General features: G+C 34.1%; 5 protein-coding genes across 8 annotated transcripts in view; 3 read left to right on the top strand and 2 right to left on the bottom strand.

The window, feature by feature from the left end:
* The window catches only part of LOC116841318 (transcription factor IIIB 90 kDa subunit), a 21,523-nt gene extending 18,230 nt beyond the window's left edge, over positions 1 to 3,293 (top strand). The window contains exons 10-15 of the mRNA XM_032809105.1: positions 648 to 803; positions 883 to 965; positions 1,077 to 1,308; positions 1,400 to 1,586; positions 1,659 to 1,855; positions 2,882 to 3,293. Of these exons, the coding sequence (XP_032664996.1) occupies positions 648 to 803; positions 883 to 965; positions 1,077 to 1,308; positions 1,400 to 1,586; positions 1,659 to 1,855; positions 2,882 to 3,021 (995 nt within the window). The 3' untranslated portion in view covers positions 3,022 to 3,293. The remainder of the gene's footprint in view (positions 1 to 647; positions 804 to 882; positions 966 to 1,076; positions 1,309 to 1,399; positions 1,587 to 1,658; positions 1,856 to 2,881) is intronic.
* Positions 3,294 to 4,591: 1,298 nt separating this feature from the next.
* LOC116841353 (gustatory receptor for sugar taste 43a-like) lies at positions 4,592 to 7,779 on the top strand. Of its 2 annotated transcripts, XM_032809167.1 has the most exons (7): positions 4,592 to 4,972; positions 5,538 to 5,934; positions 6,090 to 6,293; positions 6,366 to 6,428; positions 6,852 to 6,941; positions 7,014 to 7,122; positions 7,578 to 7,779. In XM_032809167.1, the coding sequence occupies exons 1-7, from the start codon at positions 4,647 to 4,649 to the stop codon at positions 7,622 to 7,624; spliced, it is 1,236 nt and encodes a 411-aa protein (XP_032665058.1). In that variant the 5' UTR covers positions 4,592 to 4,646; the 3' UTR covers positions 7,625 to 7,779. The 2 variants fall into 2 exon arrangements, with proteins under 2 accessions (XP_032665058.1, XP_032665057.1); XM_032809166.1 differs by having other exon boundaries at positions 6,090 to 6,428; positions 7,502 to 7,779.
* LOC116841352 (WD and tetratricopeptide repeats protein 1-like) lies at positions 7,618 to 13,684 on the top strand. 3 transcript variants are annotated; one of them, XM_032809162.1, is made up of 14 exons: positions 7,618 to 7,778; positions 8,232 to 8,355; positions 8,445 to 8,575; positions 8,648 to 8,759; positions 10,460 to 10,849; positions 10,931 to 11,054; positions 11,165 to 11,338; positions 11,422 to 11,525; positions 11,601 to 11,728; positions 11,826 to 11,906; positions 12,076 to 12,218; positions 12,522 to 12,669; positions 12,767 to 12,959; positions 13,143 to 13,684. In XM_032809162.1, exons 2-14 carry the CDS (start codon positions 8,284 to 8,286, stop codon positions 13,353 to 13,355), a joined length of 2,013 nt encoding a protein of 670 aa, XP_032665053.1. In that variant the 5' UTR covers positions 7,618 to 7,778; positions 8,232 to 8,283; the 3' UTR covers positions 13,356 to 13,684. The 3 variants fall into 3 exon arrangements, with proteins under 3 accessions (XP_032665053.1, XP_032665054.1, XP_032665055.1); XM_032809163.1 differs by having other exon boundaries at positions 7,634 to 7,778; positions 8,187 to 8,355; positions 13,143 to 13,355; XM_032809164.1 differs by having other exon boundaries at positions 7,635 to 7,778; positions 8,235 to 8,355; positions 13,143 to 13,355.
* LOC116841355 (Bardet-Biedl syndrome 5 protein homolog) lies at positions 13,383 to 16,978 on the bottom strand. The gene is made up of 9 exons (XM_032809169.1): positions 16,830 to 16,978; positions 16,186 to 16,425; positions 15,866 to 16,014; positions 15,555 to 15,601; positions 15,351 to 15,478; positions 15,130 to 15,265; positions 14,939 to 15,040; positions 14,539 to 14,730; positions 13,383 to 14,052 (listed from the first exon to the last, which is right to left on the bottom strand). Exons 2-9 carry the CDS (start codon positions 16,236 to 16,238, stop codon positions 13,837 to 13,839), a joined length of 1,023 nt encoding a protein of 340 aa, XP_032665060.1. The 5' UTR covers positions 16,239 to 16,425; positions 16,830 to 16,978; the 3' UTR covers positions 13,383 to 13,836.
* On the bottom strand, positions 16,979 to 19,604 carry LOC116841354 (pre-mRNA-splicing factor RBM22-like). Its single transcript, XM_032809168.1, has 3 exons — positions 19,295 to 19,604; positions 19,159 to 19,212; positions 16,979 to 18,205 (listed from the first exon to the last, which is right to left on the bottom strand). Exons 1-3 carry the CDS (start codon positions 19,346 to 19,348, stop codon positions 17,066 to 17,068), a joined length of 1,248 nt encoding a protein of 415 aa, XP_032665059.1. The 5' UTR covers positions 19,349 to 19,604; the 3' UTR covers positions 16,979 to 17,065.
* Between the last annotated feature and the right edge of the window lie 3,448 nt (positions 19,605 to 23,052).

Genomic DNA, 23,052 nt, shown 5'->3' with positions numbered 1-23,052 from the left:
AGAGAGGTTTGTTATTTTTTATAATATATCAACATTTGTGTAGTAATAATGAAGCCTTTTTGTTGTAGATTAATAGAATTCGGCGATACACCATCCAGTGCTTTAACATTAGACGAATTTATGACAGTGGACCTGGAGGAAGAACAGGACCCGCCAGCATTTAAAGCAGCACGTAAGAAGGATAGGGAACGTCTACAAAAGGTACGTGCTTCTTCATGAAATAACGATTCTTTATTTGGTAATTTCAATCAAATTTAAGGTAAGTTTACAGTCTTTGGCGTGAAAAAAACTTACTAATGGTGTTTGATTCTTAGTTAGATAATATAGATGCGGAAATAAGCGAGTTGCAAGCAGAAATTGATAGACAATTAGAAGAATACAAAACAGGAAAATTGAAGAAACGAAAAGATGGTAAATGCATTCTTGTATCGTATATTATTTGAAAAAATAAACATAGAAAAAACAATGATAAATAAGATATATAAAATAGATAAAATAAATAAGAGACATAAGAAACAATATATAATATTCACTTAAATAATATATAATAGCTAATTTATTTAAATATATAATGGTTTACCTTATCTTATAGCATCTTATATTTTATAGTATATTATTCTAATATATCTGTTTTTATACACACACACATACATTAGGTGACATGGAGAGTGAAGATACGGACAAATTTATCCGAGAAAGCAATTTGAACGTAATCAATGAATTTGTTCATAATAATGTGGATGATCCTGATGAAATCCAAGATTCTACAATGGAAGATAATTGCTCAGATATTACCGGACTTGGTGAGTCTCTCTCTTTCTTTCTTTTTTATTTCTCTCTCTCTCTCTCTCCCTCTCTCTCATTTTCATGTATTGCATACAGGTCCGGATTTGGCGACAATGGGGCTGCTTTCTACGAATGATTCTACAAATGAAACCAAAGAAAAATTAAATAATAATGAAGATGTAAGTGTATGTGCGTGCGATATGATGTGTATATATGTAATATTTTGCACTTACACAACATTAAAGAAATAGCGTTGTTATAGAATAATTAAGAGATATTTTTCTTACTAGAATTGCGAAGAAATCAGTATAGATGACATAGATGATGAGGAATTGGACAGTTACATCCTTTCGGAAAAGGAAGCGAATTATAAATCTGCCCTTTGGAATAAAGTGAATGCTGAATATCTCGTTAAAGAAAAGGAAAAAGAAGAGAAGCGCTTAAAGGAGACAGAGGAGGGTAAACCCGAAAAGAAAAGAAGAAGGACCACCAAGAAGAATAAAACGCCCGCGAATACCGCTGGTAAGTTTATTTTCGTTTCTTATAACGTATTGATTCGTAAAATTATTGTAATTTATTACTCACTGTGTCATTTTACTCTTCTTACTTTTAGGCGAAGCGATTGAAAAGATGTTGCAAGAAAAGAAGATATCTTCCAAAATCAATTACGAAGCACTGAAAATTTTAAACAGTACTGTAAATTCTTCTAGCAATCAGCAAGAAAACAATCAAGAATCATCCGTCATGACGAATACCACGTTGGGATTGGATGATAAAATGAAAAAGACTTTTAATAAACCGTAAGTAAACATCGCGATTACGACCAAATCGACTGTGCGATAGATATTGTAACAATTATTTTGTACATTTAGGATGTCAGTCTATTCTTCTGACAATACAACAATTTCATTATCGAGAAAATCTTCACCCATTAAATCAAGTATTCAGCAAACAAAGAAAACAACCGAAATACCACAACAGGAAAAGGATGAAGAAACTATGGAGAAGGAAATCATTCCGATGGAGAATTCGATATCCGTTGCAGATATATCAATGGAATCTGAAATTGGTGCGTAATCTGTTTGTCTATTTCCATAGACAAGAACTTAATAAGGCAACTCGATTTTGAGGCCTCAAAAATTAGCATATTTTACGAATTTTTTTCTCCGAAACTATACAGGCGACAAATTCCAAACTTTATATGGTTATTAAAACATATTTTATTAAAACTTTCTAATTTTTACAAGTAGAAATATGTAGAATTATAGTTATAATGATATGCGCGCAAGGTGTTGATTTTCATGCTCATCACGATTGCGAGTCTCTCCGTGGTCTGAAACAAAAAAGTAAGTAAGGAAATTAATCTACAGATTTACCGCTATCGTCTGAAGTACAGAAATGCAAAACGAACCAGTTTCCAATTAATTTAAGGCGTATAAACATAAAATTTAAAAAATGAACAAAAAATTTTGTTTATACGTCTTAAATTAATTGAAAACTGGTTCGTTTTGCATTTCTGTACTTCAGACGATAGCGGTAAGTCTGCAAATTAATTTCCTTACTTACTTTTTTGTTTTAGATCACGGAGAGATTCGCAATCGTGGTGACTATGAAAATCAACACCTTGCGCGTATATCATTATAACTATAATTTTACATATTATTTCTACTTGTAAAAATTAGAAAGTTTTAATAAAATATATCTTAATAACCATACAAAGTTTAGGATTTGTCGCCCGCATAGTTTCGGAGAAAAAAATTCGTAAAATGTGTTAATTTTTGAGACCTCAAAATCGAGTTGCCCTCTTAAAGAAAATTTCTAGTTCTAGTTCTAGTTATAGAGCATTTCTGTTCTATTGTGCATATTTATATAAGATGTCTAACATAACACGTACATTCACTCATGTGATTGAACTCATCAAACTGAACAAAAAAAATCCTTTATTATTTTGTTTAATCTGCAAGTTTGATCTGCACAGGAGCGGATGTACGCGTTGTATCAGACACTCTGCATATTGTCGCATATTTGTCATTGAGTATTTCACTAATAGATTTTATTTTCATGGGAGGTTATTATTTTTCAATTTTTATTACAGCTGACGAAGCAGATGACTATCTCGATGAAGAGATGGAAGCAGACGCTACGGAGATGTCTGTTGGACAGATGCTCGGACGTCACGCGAAATCTGAGGAAGATGAAGACGGTTATGGATACGAAGATGAAGAAGACTACTGAATATATATTTATATATATATATATATATATATATATATATATATATATATATATATTCAGTATATCTGAATATATATATTAGTTTAATTATTAGTATTATTAGTATTATTGTCACAAGCAAAAATGTTAGGTAGGGTAGAAAATTTATTTAAAACGCGAGTTTTTTTTTATGATTGTTACACGATAATATTTAATATTTTCGTCCACGATGAAAAGAAGAAAATGAGTTAGTGAACATTTTTTCTTATTTCTCTTTATACAGGGTGTCCCAACTCTTCTCCGGACATTTTGTGGGAACGTAGAACAGGTTGTGGTGAACATAAAAGTCCTATATCGTTTGCGATATTCGCAATAATTATCGAGATATTAATTTATGAATAATCATGCAGAATATGGTAAATGAGTTATAGTAGCGACGACTGCCGTCGTGTACTTATACTTTAGGTCAAATTGAACAAAAAAGTTCTCTATTTTCTACTATTTTCCAAATAATCATATAGATTTTTAATTATTAATTAAAGAAGATTATTGCATGATTTTGCGTGATAATACATTCTTCTTCTTTAATTAATAATTAAAAATCTATGTGATTATTTAAAAAATGGTAGAGGATTTTTTTGTTCAATTTGACCTAAGGTATAAGTACACGACGGCAATCATCGCTATTATAACTCATTTACCATATCCTGTATGATCTTTCACAAATTTTCTACAATTAATATCTCGATAGTTATTGCGAATATCGCAAAACGGTATAGGACTTTTATGTTCACCGCTACCTGTTCTACGTTCCCACAAAATGCTCGGGGGAGAATGTGGGACACCCTGTATATAATATTACAGTGAACAATCTGTAAATTTTTGTTTGAGAAAAAGGAAGTTAAAGTTAAGAAAAGGGAACTAACTTGTCTGTATGATAATTAGTTGTGATCATTGTGATATTAATGATCGATTTTTGCACTTACGATTTGTTATTATTTTTTACCATCATCACATACTACATATGTAATTTTATCACTTTCGTATCAACAATAAATATTTTTAATGTTACCATTAAAGTACATGTAACTTTTAAGTCATGTAACTTTTCAAAACTTAGGAGAAGAATAATTTATGTATGCATTTACAATATTACGAAATAGAAACAATCGTTGATAATCTATTGTTTTAACGATCTTTGCTTTTTTCAGATGTTTTCATTTTGCGGCACTCCATCCTCGATTCCCAGCATCCTACAGTATTATTTCTGCGAACAAATGTTATAAAAATGTCGTTACGTCCGCACGTACCATCGATCTTCCGATTTATCATGCGATCTCCATTGCGTGTATTAACTGTAAGAGAACATTCTTATCGTGTCGATGTAAATAGCAATGCGTATTAGTTCCATCTTTATCACAGCAAACGCTTTATTTCCTCGGCGCGATCAATAGAGCGCTAAAAGGATAAAAGCAACGATAAAATCGCAGGGCCGGTATATACTTTGTGAATGCACACCCGCGCAGTTACGTGAATATTCAACGTGACCGTCAGTGTAATATATTGGAACAAGCATTCCTGGCAACTAGTAATCACAAGTTAAGTAACATCTTCGAGTTCCTAGATTACCGGAGAAGTGCACTACGATGGATCCAAAGGGAAAGCAACTTCTAGCTTCTACAGGCCAGTCTCTCGAGAAGATCTCGCGCCTTTTTGGAATCAATCTGTCGAGTTACTTGGGCAAATCGTATAGTTTTGTGCTTCTGGTGCTGTTCTGTTTTCTGAGCTATATGACTTGGGATAACGTTTGCACCGGTCATTGTGCGAACCACATTATCAAGAAGTTTATGATAACGTTGGAGTATACGTTGTACGTTCTTTTGATATTTACAATGGTGATTACGTCTCTGTTTCATCCGGAGCAATTCGCTTTTCCCCGCCAGGAGATGCTCATCATAGATTCTATACTCGAGTAAGTTTCTCGCTCATTCGAATAATTGATCTTGACGTATTTGTATTTTGGAAGAAAAATATTCAAAGCTGATTTTCTCAATGTTTGCTATAGAAGCAGTAGAAGACTGTGGATGTTTTAAAATGACTTACCCAGATAGCAAAGAATTCAAAAAGAATTCAGTCATTTGTCACCAATTCTGAATTCATTTTTAGGTGCAAAAAGAATTCTTTTCACTGAACTGAACTCTGAAGAATTCTCTTTGCATCTAAAAATGAACTCAGAATTGGTAACATATACGACGGAATTCTTTTTGAATTCTCTACTATCTGGTTATACTATGTAATTATATTTATTAATTAATATTTTAGTAAATTAAAGAATGACATTTATGTTGATTTCAATTTTCAAATGTTCATGCAAATTCTAAAACTCTTCTGTAACTAAAAAGGAAATGAATACTATCCTTATGAAATGGGCGCTTTCTTTCAAAGCATATTTGCGTATCGGCAATATACAATTACTTTTTATCTTAACGTCTAACTGTAATAAACGACTCTTTTTGTATCGTTGCTTGACGTTTCAGATCGTACGGCGCACAATTCTCGGATAAGGATATCTTCATCATGAAGCACTTGCAGGATGCTGTAACAGTGACACTATCGTTATTTTTTACGATGAAATGTTCTTATGAAAGAATCACGAGTAATTCGACTGAGTTGATATGGCTATCTATTCACACCTGGTATAGTGTGATCTGCTTATTAGTTATAGATGGGTTGTTATCTCACTATGTGAATGATATATACCTGAGATTCCGAGAGTTGAATAAGATCGCGGCACAGCATTCGAAAGATAAATTGTTGGTTTCTTACATCAACTTCACAACAGCAGACGCATATGATAAACGCAACGACCTCGTGATTAGTAAAATTCGCTCGATTCAGCATATTCATTATACGTTAACTGTTTTGGCAATGAAGGTATTTATATATTGAGATTTGTGTATTATCTATTATGTCGTAAATAGAATGGACTAAAATTTAATGAATAATTAGTTAAAAGGAGTTATCTCTTTTATTAAAAATTTACTAATACATTTCGTTAGAATTATTTTCGATTCATTCTTTGCCAACAGGTAAACGCGAATTTTAGTTTGCACCTTCTGATAAGTTCAGCATTATGCTTGAATGCGATAATTCTTAACCTTTACGATATATATCATAACATGAAGACGGATGAGAATCGAAGTGATACAATCGTCTTTCAAGTGATCTTCATATTTTGCAGTGTTCTTCGATCTCTATATATTAGTTATATCTGTCAGCGAACGAGAAACGAGGTTGAGTATCAGATAGACGTGTGTATGTGGAAATATGCATATGATATAATTCTAATCTCACTATATATTCAGTCCAGGCGAATGACAAAGATTTTGCATGATGTCTTCCTGAAGCATAAATCGTTACGGTCTGAAGTAAGAAATTTTGCTTATATGTGGAGACTTCAGCCATATCAAGAAACATTTAGAATTACTGTGTCACCTCTAATCTACATATAGATTAGAAGTGAAATTAAGTACAAAATTTCTTTACCATTTTGCACAAACAAACATGTAAAATTTTGAGTTATTAATTAAAGAGAATTAGCGAATGTGTATGTGGATCGACCGAGATAGTGCAAAGAGTGACAGTAAATATATGATTTGCGTTATGTACATTGGGTCAAACTAAATAAAAAAAATTTCTTTAATTAACTAAATTATTGATATCATTTCTTAATAAACTAAAATTTTTATGTGGCTGTTTACAAAATGGTAGACGAATTTTTTGTTTGATATAATTTACGCATATATTCACTATATTATTGTCAGATACTCTGTATAGATTTCATTACTTAGGTGATATATTTTTCCCTTCAATTGGTCCATCAAGACTTAGTATTTACTGCTTGTGGACTGTACGAAATCAACATCTCCCTTATGTGTTCCGTAAGTCTTGCTTTTCCTCAATATCGCAATGATATATTATGCGTGATTTATTCTAACAAAATTATTTTATAGATTGCTGGGGCGATAGTGACGTATCTCGTCATGGTTATTCAATTAGACGTCACTGAAAAATTTGCTATCGCAAATACCACGCAAAGTTACATTGCAGATAATTCTACAAGTATGAGTAGTACTGCATAATTTAAATAAATAGTTTTACGTTACACAATGTTTGCGTATTTAATTGTGCGAATTATAGCGTAATCAATATAATTTTATGATAATTTTTAACAGTAGATTCTCTTTTCTGATATATGCAACTTCGCGAATCGTTGGTATAGTCGATAAAGTAGTTTCCTGTAATATAATATACCTTCTACCGGAAATATAAAATCTTCAATTTGTGTTTTTGGTATTCGCGAACTTTTGTCGATAATATAGTGTTCTGTAATCGTAATTAATATATGTAGATTCTGTATTTCTTCGCAGAGAACTGTATTATTCTATCTAATCGTGTAATAATTTTGTATACAGTTGATTATATTTTTATTGTCCTATAGATAATGTAAGTTTACTTATTTCTCAATAATCAATGAGACATACCTCGTGTTATTGAATGCTGACAACTTTTAATAGATTGCGCTGCAAACTGCGCATTGGTTTCCTCTTCTAATTTTCTCTAGTCTCGAAGAGGAGTGCGACAGCTGCTTTGTAATTCTTTACTCTCTGTCCCAATCTGTATTGTGCTTCTAATCATGCGAAGGATAAACATTCGCACGAAACACCTGAATTGTTGTGCGATGCAGAACTTGCGCTTGAGAAGTTTCGAATAAGCAGGTGAGTTTGTTTGTATTTCTGTATTTTTGAGGATATTTGCGATGTTGCTATCGGATTCGCCCATCGTGGAAATCATTTCGCTTTATACATATTTCGCATAATTTCATTTATGAATAACTCACTTTGGAGGAATCATCAGTGAAATGAAAGATATTCTTTGTATCGTCGTTTCCTTTGCTAGAAGTTGAAAATTAAAGGTCAAAACAACATTGAAATGTCATTTTACATATTCATTTGAGTATATTAAAAGGTAATCTCTCTCTCTCGTAACAGTAAAAAGAAAGAAACAGAATACGTACAATAGAACAATTATATAAAATTATTCTAAGCAGCCAAGTCACTTGGCTTGTTTGATTTTCTATCCGGTATGTTGATTGAATTAATAATTGATTTTGTTAATATATGCAGGTATTTCTAAGATGGCTGTGTGATATGGAACATGTTTATTTTCAGAAGATATTAATTTATATTATGTTACAATAAGGACAAAAACAAATGGAATAACATGGATATGTTTCTCAACGTTCATAAAAAAAACTATAGAGTCCTAGACTTGGTACGGCAAAGGGAGATTCAAGTAAGTCTTGATAAATAACACAATTGCAATTATATATTAGGCACATATTGCAATTCTATATAAACTGTGATGAATGTTCAATTATTTAGGACATAGTGTCATATACAATTCGACAGAAATTGCAAGTTACTGACAATCTAATATCTCGCTTGGGTTTAGAGAAGGAATTAGATGGTCATACAGGATGTGTTAATTGTTTGGAATGGAACGAGAGCGGACAGTAGGTATTGATTGTACATTCATACATTATTGATTTGTAATATGAATAATTAAAAATATTTTACTTATCCAGAATCCTTGCATCAACGTCAGATGACAAAGACATTATATTGTGGGACCCTTTTCGTTATGAAAAAAAATTAGTACTTCATACAGGTCATCATGGAAACATATTCTCTGTTAAGGTAAATCAATACTCACTGCTATTAATCTAATTCATCTGAAACGCAATGCTTAATTTTACAGAAAGACATTTCAAGTGATACAATAATTTATACATTAAGTTTACTGGTCTAGATGAGAAGAGTTAGTTTCTGAATCTTGTATTGCATTATTACTTACTTTGTTAAAGAATTCTCTTTCAGAATTAATGATACAGCTGTATTTATATATAGCATAATGCTATATAAATATAGCATTATTATATACTATATTTATTTTGTGTTCATGCAATCTGAGTAAAATCTGAGATTAAAAATAGCGTAACTTCTTAGAGCTTTAAATATCTTTAATCAAAATGAAATTTATAGACAAGTACCAAACACTGTCATGGAAGTGATATAAATTAAAGAGATTATTAGGACTCTCATAGGAGTACAAATTAAGTAAAATTTAAGAAGTTGTAAAAAGTTGTAAATAAAGAATATAAATTTTTTTTATCAAGCATATATAATAATATCTTAGTATAAAATATTAAATTTCATGGTGAATGTTAACATCGTTTAAAGAGTCTATTCTGTAAGAGAATCGTGCTTCAATAGTAACCATCGGTCTCAACAGGAGAGATTTAAGATCATCATCAATACATGTTTTTATTCATTAAGATTATAATTATAGGTTCACAAAGTGTATTTTGAAAAAGTTTCGCAAAATTGGAGCTTTAAGAAATCAAATTTTTACTAAAAGACTCGAACTTGTAAACATATAAAAAATACAATTCTGGGTTAATGACGTCGGAAACGAGAAAACGTATGCCAAAAATTCTTGCGTGCCATTTTCAAATAAAAAGATATTTCTATGAAAGAACACTTTAGATTGCTTTAGCGCATTTGTAAAATACTCCGAAAACTTCTTTTCTCTTGACAAACAATAAATAGCATTAAAACTAATTTAAAATTTAACATGTAACTTTCCTCTTTAACCTACGATTTTTTATGATTTTGTCATGTTAATTTTAAGATTATTTATTGATTGTCAAGGAAGAGGTTTTGAAGCATTTTACAAATATGCTAAAGCGATCAGAAGTATTCTTTCACATATAAATATCTTTTTGTTTGAAAATGGTACGCAAGAATTTTTACGTGTTCTCGCTTCTAACGTCATTATTCAGGATTCCGTAACAGTAATCTTAATAGTTTATATTGTTAATTGCGCTGAAGAGAGTCCAAACGATGAGGAGCGAAACGTTTGCTTCAAATTGCTTCAAATTGATGCAAACATTGGGTGCTTCAGTACTAAATGTAAGACCAATCAAGTGTAAGAGCTCAGTGAGTGGTTGTAGTATTGAATACACCCATTCTGTTTCTTCTGCATGAACACAGTGTCTCCACTGTGTGCACGTAGAAAAATTTTAACCGTAACCGTAAGGTCGTAAGAAAACTGACCAATCAGAGTTGATTATTCTCCTTGCGTTCGAGGAATAATTGACTGTGATTGGTCAGTTTTCTTACGACCTTACGGTTACGGTTAAAATTTTTCTACGTGCAAAGGCCCTTATCAAATTTATATCGCTCGACCAACAGCGCGCGCGTTTGGCTCTTGCTTGTCATAAAATTCATTTTGATTTGATTATACATACATCCTGAGAGCCTTTCCATTGCTAATTTCAATATTTCATTCATAAAGGTGTACAATTTATTTTGACACTATTCGTATTTGTTTCTAGTTTATGCCGAAATCAAATGACCGTGTACTGGTGTCAGGTGCCGGGGACTGCAGGATTCGGGTGTACGATATCGCGTTCTCGTTCACTGAACCGACATTCACATGCAAGTGCCACAAGGCGCGTGTCAAGCGTATCGCCACTGCGCCTAGTATACCTTTCCTGTTCTGGAGTGCGAGCGAGGACGGACTCTTTTTGCAATACGACATGCGTACACCGCACATTTGCGGGAATGAAGAGAACAACGTGCTTGTGAATTTGATATATCATGTGGGTAGCCATGTGGAAGGCAAATGCATCGCCGTGAACTCGAAGAAGCCCGAACTGATCGCGATCGGCGCTAATGATGCTTACATTCGAATGTATGATCGGAGAATGATAAAGATGTCGCAGGTAATTTCACTCGTTTGCTTCCAAAACGGCGTGAGCTTTCGTTATCGCAACAAAACATACTCTAATTCTTTGAAAACGTAGTTTCCACCATCTACTACCACGTATACTTTTAACACGGACTGGTTAAATTTCACCAATTATCGAGCAGGCAAAGGCGATCCAGATAACAATATCCCGATGGGTAGTGTACAGTACTTTATTGCAGGTTCGTTCGTACAGTCGGAGATCGCATATGCGACTCCTTTATCCCTTATTTACCGCCTCTGCTAACCATGCGTGATTGTTTTTGAATTATCATTGTCTATTATTGAACAGGCCATTTGCGCTCTCGTGACAGCAACAAGAATATCACCACGACTTACTTGACGTTCAGTGACGACGGAAACGAGTTACTCGTAAATATGGGTGGTGAACAGATTTATTTGTTTGACATTAACAATCCGAAACAGTCGAAAGCATATTTTGGTTATCCGCCAAAGAAACATACAGGTATTGGTTTCACTAAGTTCGCACAACAAACTTATTATATGACCAGCATTTTCTTTTCCCTTTTCTAATCGAATGGAATTTAGAATTTGGAAGGACTCACACGGGGCAAAGTGAAGAGAAGATGGAAAACTTCACGCATAAAAATATGAAAGTTTTGCCGCCGCATGTTGAAGAACTGAAGCGTCAAGTGAGTATTGTTACAAGAGAGCTGTTTCTCACGTGTGTCGCATTATAATTGATACATTACTTTTGTCATTAATAGGCGAATGAGGGCTTTGAGCAGCAAAAGTACTCGTTAGCAATTAATTTATACAATAAAGCAATTTGTTATTGCCCAACGGCGGCAGTGTTATTTGCTAACCGAGCAGCTGCTTACATGAAACGTTCTTGGTAATTATTTTTACCAAGAATAATCTTACAAGATAATAATCTTGTAAGATAAAAATTATATTAATTATATGTGTTTATATAATTGTGATATTTCTAGGGATGGTGATATTTATGCCGCTTTACGGGATTGTAAAATAACGTTGCTTCTTGATCCAGGACACGTGAAAGCTCACTTTAGGTAATACCAATCAACATTAGTCAATATAATAATGATAAGCTTGAGGCAACAAATTAAAATCCGAACTTGTACATCGTCACTCCAAGTTCTGTAGTTGTATTTTTCGTATTTGAATCAATGAAGATTGTCTAAGTTACTAAGATTACTATTTTATGACTGGCTTTTACAGATTGGCGCGTTGCCTGTTCGATTTAAATCGATTGTTGGAAGCTGACAAAGTAATTAAGAATTTTCAACAGAAATTTAGCGAATATGCGTCTAATGCAGCGTGTAAAGCATTGAAGATGGATATAAAGGAAGCTATCGATAACGGTAGCATTATCTCAGTCTTTTTATTATTGATAAAAGTTCCTATGTAAATTCATATGCATATACAGCATGACTCTATATATAACTTGATCACTTCGAATAATTCTCAAATTATGCGTTCTATGAAAAAATGTCTATAAAAGTTACATTATAACTTTTATATATTTTATATATACAACACTTTTATAAACTAGTCATTTGAAAGTTATTCGAGATGATTAAGTGAATCACATATCTTTTTGCTTTGTATACACAAATATTAATATTCATTATTAATATTCATGTCTTTAATTCTAATACCGTTAGTGAAAAAAGATACGCAAACCAATCCGATACAGTATCAGATATCAGAATATGAACAGGGGTGGAGACGTAACGCCATTGATTATAAAATGCGATTCTGCGGCCACTGTAACACGACGACCGACATAAAGGAGGCAAATTTTTTCGGAAAGTAAATAAATTTGAATAATAACATTGCTAAGATAATTGTTGATACGGTTATTTGCTCGATCGTTTTTACATTGATTCGTTTTGATTTTTCTTTTCAGCAATGGTCAATATATAATAGCTGGATCAGACGACGGTTCCTTCTTTATTTGGGATCGTAGTACTACCAATATCATACGTGTGCTGCGAGGAGATGATAGAATTGTCAATTGTCTACAACCACATCCATCCATATGCTTGCTAGCTACTAGCGGTATTGATCCAGTAGTTAGACTGTGGAGTCCGTTACCGGAGGTATATTATACATATGCACTTGCAATCTCTCAATGATATCGGAATTGAATAGAAATTGTAGTCTCTCTCTCTCTCTCTCTCTCTCTCTCTCTCTCTCTCTCTCTCCCCCTCTCTATTGTTGATTTTGCGAGTTCGCAATTTAGAAAACACAATTCATAAATTCTTCAATTTTTCTTCGTACAGGATGGCAGAGTAAATGAAAGGGAAATTCAGAATCTAGATGACGCCGCGTCGGCCAACCAAATACGCATGAACAGCGATCCATTTGAAATAATGCTCATGAACATGGGATATATAAGCAGGTTATCTGGTCAGCAACAAGATTTCAGCGACGAAGACGATGAGGATCGACGTGATATACCATTTGTGCAGGCTTTAAATTGTAGGCCAAGTTAATTCTCAGAAGGAACATACTAAGAATGATAAGCAACTGAAAAAGTTTATTGACATATGTGTGTGTGTATATGTGTTATAATCACACACTGTATTGTATTTCTATTTCTAATTATTTATTTTTTCACAAAGTCATCCCGAAGCACTTTTGTTGTATAATCTATTACGACGGTGTTTTTATAAAATTGAAGGGAAAAAGAATTTTATTTGCCAGTTAATTTTGTGAATGTTTTGTTAGGGAATATAAAGCGCAAAAGAGAGAAAAAGCAAGAATTATATTTCGAATTCATGTAGTACGATATAGTTAATAATATATTGCGTTATGATATTTCTTTGTACAAAATGGGTTTGCTTTTATCCCCTTATGAAACTAATGTTTAATAACGGAAGAAAACTGCCTCGTAATTAGCCAAGCAGTTTCTGACGTTACAGTGACAGAGAGTGAAACTAGGCAGAGAAAGAAAGATGTTTATAAGCTGGTCACTTAATTGACGCCTGATGGTACTAGTTCCCATAAACTCTGTAACGTGCTACCTTCTCTCGGTTCTTCTGCCGCCAGTCCTAGATGAATTGAGAAATTAGGCTTTCTCTGACCTGTCTCCCCCTCGGAGAAATAATAACCGAAGACATTCGATATCTCAGCTTGATTATCTTGTATCTCAGTAAAATGTTCCACGTTAACTTCCTCTTGTAATGGCGCCTGTTATGACAATGAATATTAAGCATTTTACTACTGGAGAAAATTTGTTAACAACATGAGATACTCAATAGACTGCGAGAGGAATTTTCATAGAGAGGGAAAAGCGTTAGTTATCGAAGCAAATTTAAGTTGGACTTAGGATTTAATCGTAATGAAGTTGTGGTCCAAGTATGAAATAACGAAAATATAATTTTATTCGTAAAAACTAATTGCAATATATATATATATATATATATATATATATATATATATATATATATATATAATGTAGTTTTCAAAATATAATTTCACGATTGTTATACGTAAGATAAATATAATTACATCTGTAATATCTTTCGTCTTTTTATCTGGCGATAAATGTGGCGATCTGATATTACGCTCTCTTCATTTGAGTAACCCACAGTAAAATGCGCTTGTGATAATATGGACCTTGGGCCACAATAAAGTCAATACGACTGTGATACATTAATATACGTTGTAAGTTACCTGATGCTCGAACGTGTATTCCACACCGAGAATCGGAAACTTGTCGAATTCCGAACGGAGCACCGAGATTTCTTTGTGAGTAATGTGAAGCTGCTGCAGAGGATTAATGCGAAAGCCTAGGACGTATCCTCCGCTGGCCTCTGTACTTAGGATTACTAAAGTCGGCCCGAATTTCGATGTTCTAATAGTGATCTGCGAGAAATAGAAGAGACTCTCCGGTTGCGCGTCTCAACAATTTTTATCTGATTTCTAAAAATACTGAATAATAATAAAGAAAGAGAGAAAGAGAGAGAGAAAGAGAGAGAGAGAGAGAGAGAGAGAGAGAGAAAGAGAACAGCATATCCTGTAATGATTTAATGATTCTATTCGTTACATGCACATTCGTAATTCTAACACTCACATTTCCAATTGTAAGATAAGGTATCGACACATTAAACTGATGGTTTACATCCGCATACCATACCAAACGTATATTTGTTATAATAAAAGTCCCGATGTTTCCCTAAAAAAGAATCATTTGTCCAATCAACAATTACGCGCGAGTAATAATTTCACGTTAACGATTGATCGAGATCGAGTTCCTATGAAAACCTGTTCGATGGATAAATTCCAAACGTCCTGCACAGAAGAGTGTACTTTTTCGTGCGGCAGCAAGACCAGTCGATTTTCCTGTATAATACCACTTCTCAGTTTGATCTCTCTGTAGATCTCTGACGACAGGTAAGCTCTGCAAAAAGTGTCTTGTAGAAATAACTGCTGATCGTGTGATTCCGATAATTTTGCAAAAGGAGACATTGAGACTTCATTGTCACCTGTAAACGCCTACGACCGAAGTGTAGTGCCTGGTACTTTTGGAATCGTGATTCGTAAATATAAATTCGTATCGACAATTTCGAAAGGATGTTAATATATGAAGGGATTGTGTATATCCGCCGTGAATCTAAAAGACATCAACAGTAAGAAACGATTACTGAACGCCGCAACGACAAAGATAGCTGCGCTAAAACGATTCTCACCGTGAGAATTCTCGAGTTTACACCCATAAATGTGTTGTAGCCTATACCTGTAAAATCACTACCTGTCATTTCCTTGCGTTCAAGAAGAAATGACGAGCAATTAACAGCCGAATTAGTTACTTGAAACTTTCGTCTCAAGTGAGATATTCAAAACTTAGATCTAACTCCGAATAAAGATCTGAGTATTTCATATAAGATAAATTTCACAGGTGGTAATTATTAATACGGGTCTAAGTATTAGAGTCTAATGAATCTTGCAACATTTAGCCGATTTAGAAAGTACGCGCGATAACGCCTTGATCATGTCATACTTAAATTGATTCGTGGCATGGATAAGGAATGCCAAATGATTCTTAAATTCGTGATGATTAATCTTCCTAGGTCTCCTGCATTGCCTTTCATATCTTCTATCATGTCGAGTTTATCAACGGCAAGCTCACCGGCTCGCAGCTGCATATTGCTGCAAAAACGACATTTCAACTTTCAAATGTATGCGCGCATTGTATCTTGTGTATATACAAAAAATTTACGTTTTTTTTTTGTATTTTTACTACACATATCTAGCGTCAAATGTAGCTACACCTAATCGCCCGTCTAAATAACGAAGTAATTGAAGTGAATTTATAATTACGAGTGAGAAATGTCAAATCTGACTTCGCAGTTCTGCCACATTTTGGGCGTCATCTCGAACGATACTGCTTGTGTCTCTCGCTTCAGCTCAAGTCAGACTGGAAATCGATATTGTCGTCATACCTACGGAAGCACAACACACGCTCGATGATGCACGTGGTGGCGTTCGTATTCTACTTGAAACAACGTGGCATGTGCATTGTCGACGCGAGATAATTTCACTGTGGATCAATCAATCGATCTGTACGGAAAAAAACAATGTTAAGTAAGATCCGCATTGATGCAAGTCAATCGTCTTCGATTGAATTTGTTCACATCAATCATCAGACAGCTTTTAATTAAATTCGCTAAATTCAATTGTTAATTAAGCGATCTTTGATTTTCTTCGTTTATATTAATTCAACGATCCTTAATTAAATTCGTTGAAATCAATTTGTGAACTGAGCGATTATTTATTGAATTTGTTGAAATTAATTGCGAATTAAACGATTTCCGATTTAATTGGTTCATTATCCCATACAGAAATGTCCTGAATACATCACAAGGATGTTATAAAGATATCTCAATATGTAGGATATTCTTGATATATTCGGGACATTTCTCTGTGCGATAATTAATTGAAAAGGTGATTAATTATTCGCAAACCTGACTCAGATTAATGTTTTCGGTTGCAGTAACAGAGATCACGTCGCTGAATTTTGATTTGGTCCCTATTCTGCTGCATGGACTGAAATTTTTTTTCTTCGGTGTGCGCTGACAAAAATCAATGCTATTATTTTTATGACAACATGACGTAAAGATATCAAAGCATATCGTATATATTTCTATTGCACAAATTTCCATTACAGTTACAGCAGTGAGAACTTGAGCTAGAGTCACTACTATTCCTCCGGCCAGGGCTTGCCGATGCCTTGCGACGCGCCCATCCTGGATGGATCCTGGCTGGGATAGTGTATAGGAGTTGTTCCTGGAGGGAAGATCGGCGTAGCGGCGGCAGCGGCTGCGGCCGCCATTTGCGGCGAGAACATGAACTGCGGAGCGACGGGTGGCGGCGGGATCATCATCGGCGGCGGCATCATGCCGGTGGTGGTCTGCAGGTTGAAAAAATTGTTGGCTACGCCCTCGGGCGGCGGTGGTAGCGCTCCTGGTAAACCTGGCACGGGCTCCAAGATCTCCCTCGTCGCTTCCGTGGCGGACACGGTCTGTCTGCCTTGGGAACGACCCCATTTGATGGTAAGCCGTCTGCCACCTAGTATCAGTTTGTTGAACGTCCTTTCGGCAGCTGCCTCGGCCGCAGTCCTCTGCGTGTATTGGATAAAGGCACACTGTTGGCGCGGCACCATCGTCACCGAACGGATCTCGCCGTACTGATAGAAGTGATCGCGCAGTTGCTTCTCCGTCAGCACGTCCCCCAGGTTGCCGATGTACAGAGTCGTGATAGATTTGTCTTCAGGCGGATCAAGCTTGGGCATGGCCGCGGCCCGTCGCATCAGCTTGTCCGCCACCGGATCGTTCACGCCATAGTAACGATCCTTTATGTTTTGATCGGCTAGCGGATCGTCGGGATCTGTCGGTTTCTCGTGACGATAAGGACACTCCTCGCCTCTTTTGCATTCACCTTTCACCCAGAAGGAACATATGTGTGGCCTGTTCCTCTTGTAGTACGGACTGGTCCTAGCCAGTTTCATCAGCAGATCGCTAGCCGCGGCGGATTTGCCGACGGCGCCGGCTGGCGTGGTGGGATCAATTTTCCCGATCTCATTGTCTATATTTTGCACATAGTATTCTTTGTTCACATCGGATCGTGGCAGATCGTCTTTAATTTTCAGCGCGGCGTCGCGCACCTGAATAGGAAGGCCGTACTCCAAATCTAGCAAGCAAGTTTGACAGACGTTCTTCAGTCGACTGCAGGTCTGGCAGACTTCGGTCTTCTTAAATCGCATTCTTGCTCCTGGACACCATCTAAACACAGTGAATGGTCGCATACATATCTTGCACTCCTTGCCATATCGCTCCTTTGTCTGTAAATAAAACATTTACATAATCATTAGTTATTATTTCAAAGGAGACTCGTGGTGACAGTAATCTTTCACAATGTATAAAAATAATATTATTATGTAAATGCTTGTCTGCTTGTATAACAAAACATACTTATGTCAAAATAATTAAGGTTTTTATTTTAGATAATTTTCCATAAGAACAACACTACTATATATTATATAAATATTTTCTTGCTTATATAAAGATATGTACTTGGATCAAAATAATTAAGATTTTTATTTAGAATATTTAATTGTCCTTTTATCTTTATTGAGAGAGGAACTTCATAATTACTGTTAATCAGGATTGGACGTTTGTAAATTATGATACTCTATGTGTAGACAATATAAAATATATATGTAAAATAGAAATAAATTGCATGAAATTTTCACTTATATGATAATTATAGGTTAATAGATTTAACTCTATATATAGCCAGAGAATTCTAAAGCAGAGTTGGGCCTGTACGTGTAAATTATGATAAGGCCTTTTAATGCGTTGTCTACAATGGCAGTAGGAGCAGTAGTAAGAAATAAGCAGTAAGTAAATGAACCAATCACAATTAATTATTCTTGCATCGTGAGAATGGAATTGGTCAATTTGCTTACTGCTTATTTCTTACTACTACTCCATTGTAGAGGACACATAACATATTAAGCGTCTTCTACAATGGCAGTAGGAGTAGTAGTAAAAAATAAGCAGTAAGCAAATTGATCAATTCTATTCTCACTTTTCAAAAATAATCGATTGTGATTGGTTTATTTACTTACTGCTTATTTCTTATTACTACTCCTACTGCCATTGTAGAAGACGCTTTACTCTTGACATAACCTCTTTGGCATGACATTTGAGGCGGTATTTCTTTGAAATACATACTACATTATTCCAAAACAAAAGACACTGAATAAATAATTGGAAGTTGTTAATCACTTACCATGCGAATATATGGATTATCACCTAAGCATGTTTGACAAAGTATCGGAAATTCCTACAATAAAGAAAAATCAATTATAGTTGTACAAATTTCACAAATGATAAACCGTTGCATAGTTATGGCTCTTTAAACTTACCGCATCTTCCCAATTTTGTCTATTATACGTATTTGTGGTTTTTGATGTAGCCATTGTATAATAAAAATTTCTTTTGAATTTCTTTTAACAACAGATATCCAGATGATCACTAACGCTGCATTCGAAAACATACACTGTGTGCACGCTACTAAACGATAGCCGTTGAAGCAGGGGTTCTAAACTCTTATGGGCTAAAAGTGGTCAGTGTTTGTGGCGCTCTCGCTCTATAACAGGCAACAAAGTGGAACTATAATATCAGGGTCCTTAAACCCTATCAGACTACCGACTGCACAGACCGACCCTTTGATTATATAAGTATGAACTGTCAGTTGGCATTCTCACGCTGTAATCAACATGAAGAGCGCCTCCAAGGGATAAGTGGCGAATCCCAGTATTTCGATGACATATTATGAACTCACGTATAGTAGCAAACCTATACCTTTACCAATTCAATGCTTGATATTCGTTAATTTTTACATATATGTCAAAGAACTGGACATATTGGAGAACCACAAATATATATTAATTAAATTAATAATAACATTTTATTTTCAAATAAAATTATTTTATGAAAGTAAATGCATTACAATGTCTAAACAGATTTTTTTAGACACAAATTAACAAAAGTCGTAATTTTTAGCGGGTAATAATATTATATAATTATAATTACACAAATATTGCATAATTAAATTCAATAATACATATATATGTATTATTGAATCTGGGATTTAATGACTTCTAGGTAATTATCGACAACTGTCGGATCGATATATGACGTTGCGTAGCGTTCAAGGCTGGAACTGAAATATATTGTATATTTCTTACCTTAAAATGAATTGATATCATAATATTATCTCTTTTATACTGAAGTCACTATTTTCATGTTGAATTCAATGATTATGTTAATTAAAAATTCTTTTAACAATTCAATTCGATTTCATTCGATTCGATTCGAATTCGAAATTAAAATCTGAGATTCGATTCGATTCGACATAAAAAAATATTTGATTCACACATCTCTGCTGACTAATCACAGAGAGTTCGTGTTTATTATTATGTAGCTATTATATTTTCAAGTTCTAAGTTTAAATTCCCTATATTGTTTGACTCTCCTCTATTGCAAGAATTAAATAAAAAAAAACAACTTTTTAACCCTTAATGGCTTATGTGAAAAACGGCACTACATGTGGCCCTGCATAGGTCTTTCGATATCGAGAGGCCACTCGAAGGTCTACAAGAAGCGTCCCCTAAGAAAGTGTATGTACACTATGTACACTACGTCCATTACATGCATTTCTCGATGGTAACGGTGAAATCACGCGTTTGTGTCCATTCTACGTAGTCTATAATATACGTAACGTATATTAACCAGAGACCTTTAGTACTGGCAGTAAATATCTGAACACAGCCATAATGTGCGTTAAATGCGAATTTAATACGCGGGACGAATACAAAAATTTTAAATGTGCATTTAAAATCTTTTAATATGGATTAAAATGTACATGTTAATTTTTATTAAATATACATTATATGCACATTGGTACCTCTTGGAAAATCACTTACAATTCAAGAACTATTGTGATATTATTACATGAAAATTTTCGAGTTTAATTAAACTCCAGAATACGTTATTTGTTTTTAATGCGCGAAAATTCTAATACATTCTGCATATTAAATCAAGTTATTCATGGAGTAAACGAATTCCTCAAATAATAATTCCTCAAATTACTCTTGTCGACGAGAACACCAAATACGTCAAGCTGCGTAGCTTTAAGGAGCATATCGCTATAAGATTGTGACAGTACCGTAAAAGCGAATTCAAGCGTCTAATAATGATACGCTAATGATTATAGGCGCGAATATCGGTTTCTAACAGGAAAAATCATTTTTTGTGGTATAACAGAGTATTCATTACATATTTAAGTTAAATCTTGCACCCAGTAGGAATTATAATAGCATCGACCTATTTAGCAATTAATACATGGGCATGTATGCAATACTCGTGCTGAAAAAACTGTGTTAGAAACCGGTGAGTGGCCGGTTATAGGCGACACTCATATTCACAGTATATTTTATTTTATTTTAAATTCTTAAGCACGGCGCTCTTACGTAAACGGATAAGAGAAGCAACATTGTGCATTACATTAATTATAAATGTTGTGAATCCCACGAGAAACTAATATGTGCGTTTTATGAAGAACTAAATATTAATTAAATTTTTTTCATATTAATTATATTTTTTTCAATTTAATAATTGATCTCCGCAAATATTAGTAATTATGCGCCGAAGTATCCAGATAAGAAATTGAAGAAAAACTTAACAGCGGAAAATATCTATTACACAAGAACTATAAAAAAGAAAATGTTTCTATATAAAATATTTCACACACATACACACACACACATTTATGAAATATAAATCTAAAAGGATTAAAATATAAACTTGAAACGTTTAAGTTTCTATTTTCTTAAAAAAAAATTACTAATGTGAATTATTCCCTTTATTTCAATTAATTAACGATTAATTCAAATAAAATCAACCGAAGAAATCAATTGTTAATTAAATGGTCTTCCATCGAATTGCCTCATATTAACCATCAATTAATCGTTAAACACACAATAGTTAATTAAAAAAATAATTAATTATTCGTATAATACCCTTTATATAATATATGAATAATCATATTTTCTACAAATATTGTAATCGTTACACCTCACAAATAATTTATATTCTACGAAGTTCTTGGCGTAATCTACAAAGATCTTTAATATTAGCTTTCATCTTAAACTGTTGCAATATCAGCAAACGATGCATGTTTTATGTTCCTAAACGTTGTTGGCCACATTTTGTCATTGGTTTGACCATGGAGAGAGGATTTATAGCTTTTGTTTGTATGCAAATGTCGACTTTTGTTCTAACTTGCGTTTTTAATTTTACTTGCGTGCGTTTCTTTAAGTCTTGGTTTTCTGTAACGGTTGACCCTTGTGTTTGAATTTTTATCTTTTTCCCATTATATTTTCTGAAGAGAAAATCGAGTCGAAACGTAAATTGATATAACCGATGTTGTAGTTTGTTATGTTGTAATATATTGATTGCACTTTTACACCTGTGCCTGGCTCTTAAATGCTCTTTCCTTTTACCTCTTTTTTTTTTTTAATATCTAACAGCCATTTAAAGAATTTTTTTTTTTTACTTTAGTGCATGTTTTATTGTTGACTTGTTTTTTTTTCTGATTACTTTGGTAACGGAGCACGTGCGCGCGTATGCGTCCGTGCGTTTCACCGTGCGTGCATATGCGTGCGCTTGATTCATTTCTACTAATAACTACTTTTCTGCTAAATATAAGATCTCAAAAAAGAAGATATTCAGAATTTATGAGTGGCGCCGGGAAAAGCATACAAGAAATATTGTTTATGGCCGTGATTTCCTCAAATAATCTCAAACATATCTCAAAGCAACGTAAGCCTACGCAGACTTTCCTTATAAGAGAAACAGAAATAGGGAGAGTGGAAAAACTACATGCCGATCACTCTCCTAACTGAGGTCAAGTTAGCTGATTTGTAGCAATTTTGCGCCAGGCGGAGTTTGCTGATCGTTCGCCCAAGATAAATCCACAACATAACGTATGAATGTTAACGACAGTTTCTCTTCTGCCGTATCGCTCGTATGTTTATAAACAATGTCAAATACTCTGTTTCGGTCTAAGAAGCAACCATTTCGCGAAAAAAAAAATTTTGAATAACGTTTTCCTCCAAGC

This window comes from Odontomachus brunneus, unplaced genomic scaffold, assembly GCF_010583005.1.
Source record: "Odontomachus brunneus isolate Ranch 3 - 2012 unplaced genomic scaffold, Obru_v1 Obru_scaffold_015, whole genome shotgun sequence".
Classification (NCBI taxonomy): Eukaryota; Metazoa; Arthropoda; class Insecta; order Hymenoptera; family Formicidae; genus Odontomachus; species Odontomachus brunneus.
This window is presented reverse-complemented; position numbering and strand designations above follow the sequence as displayed.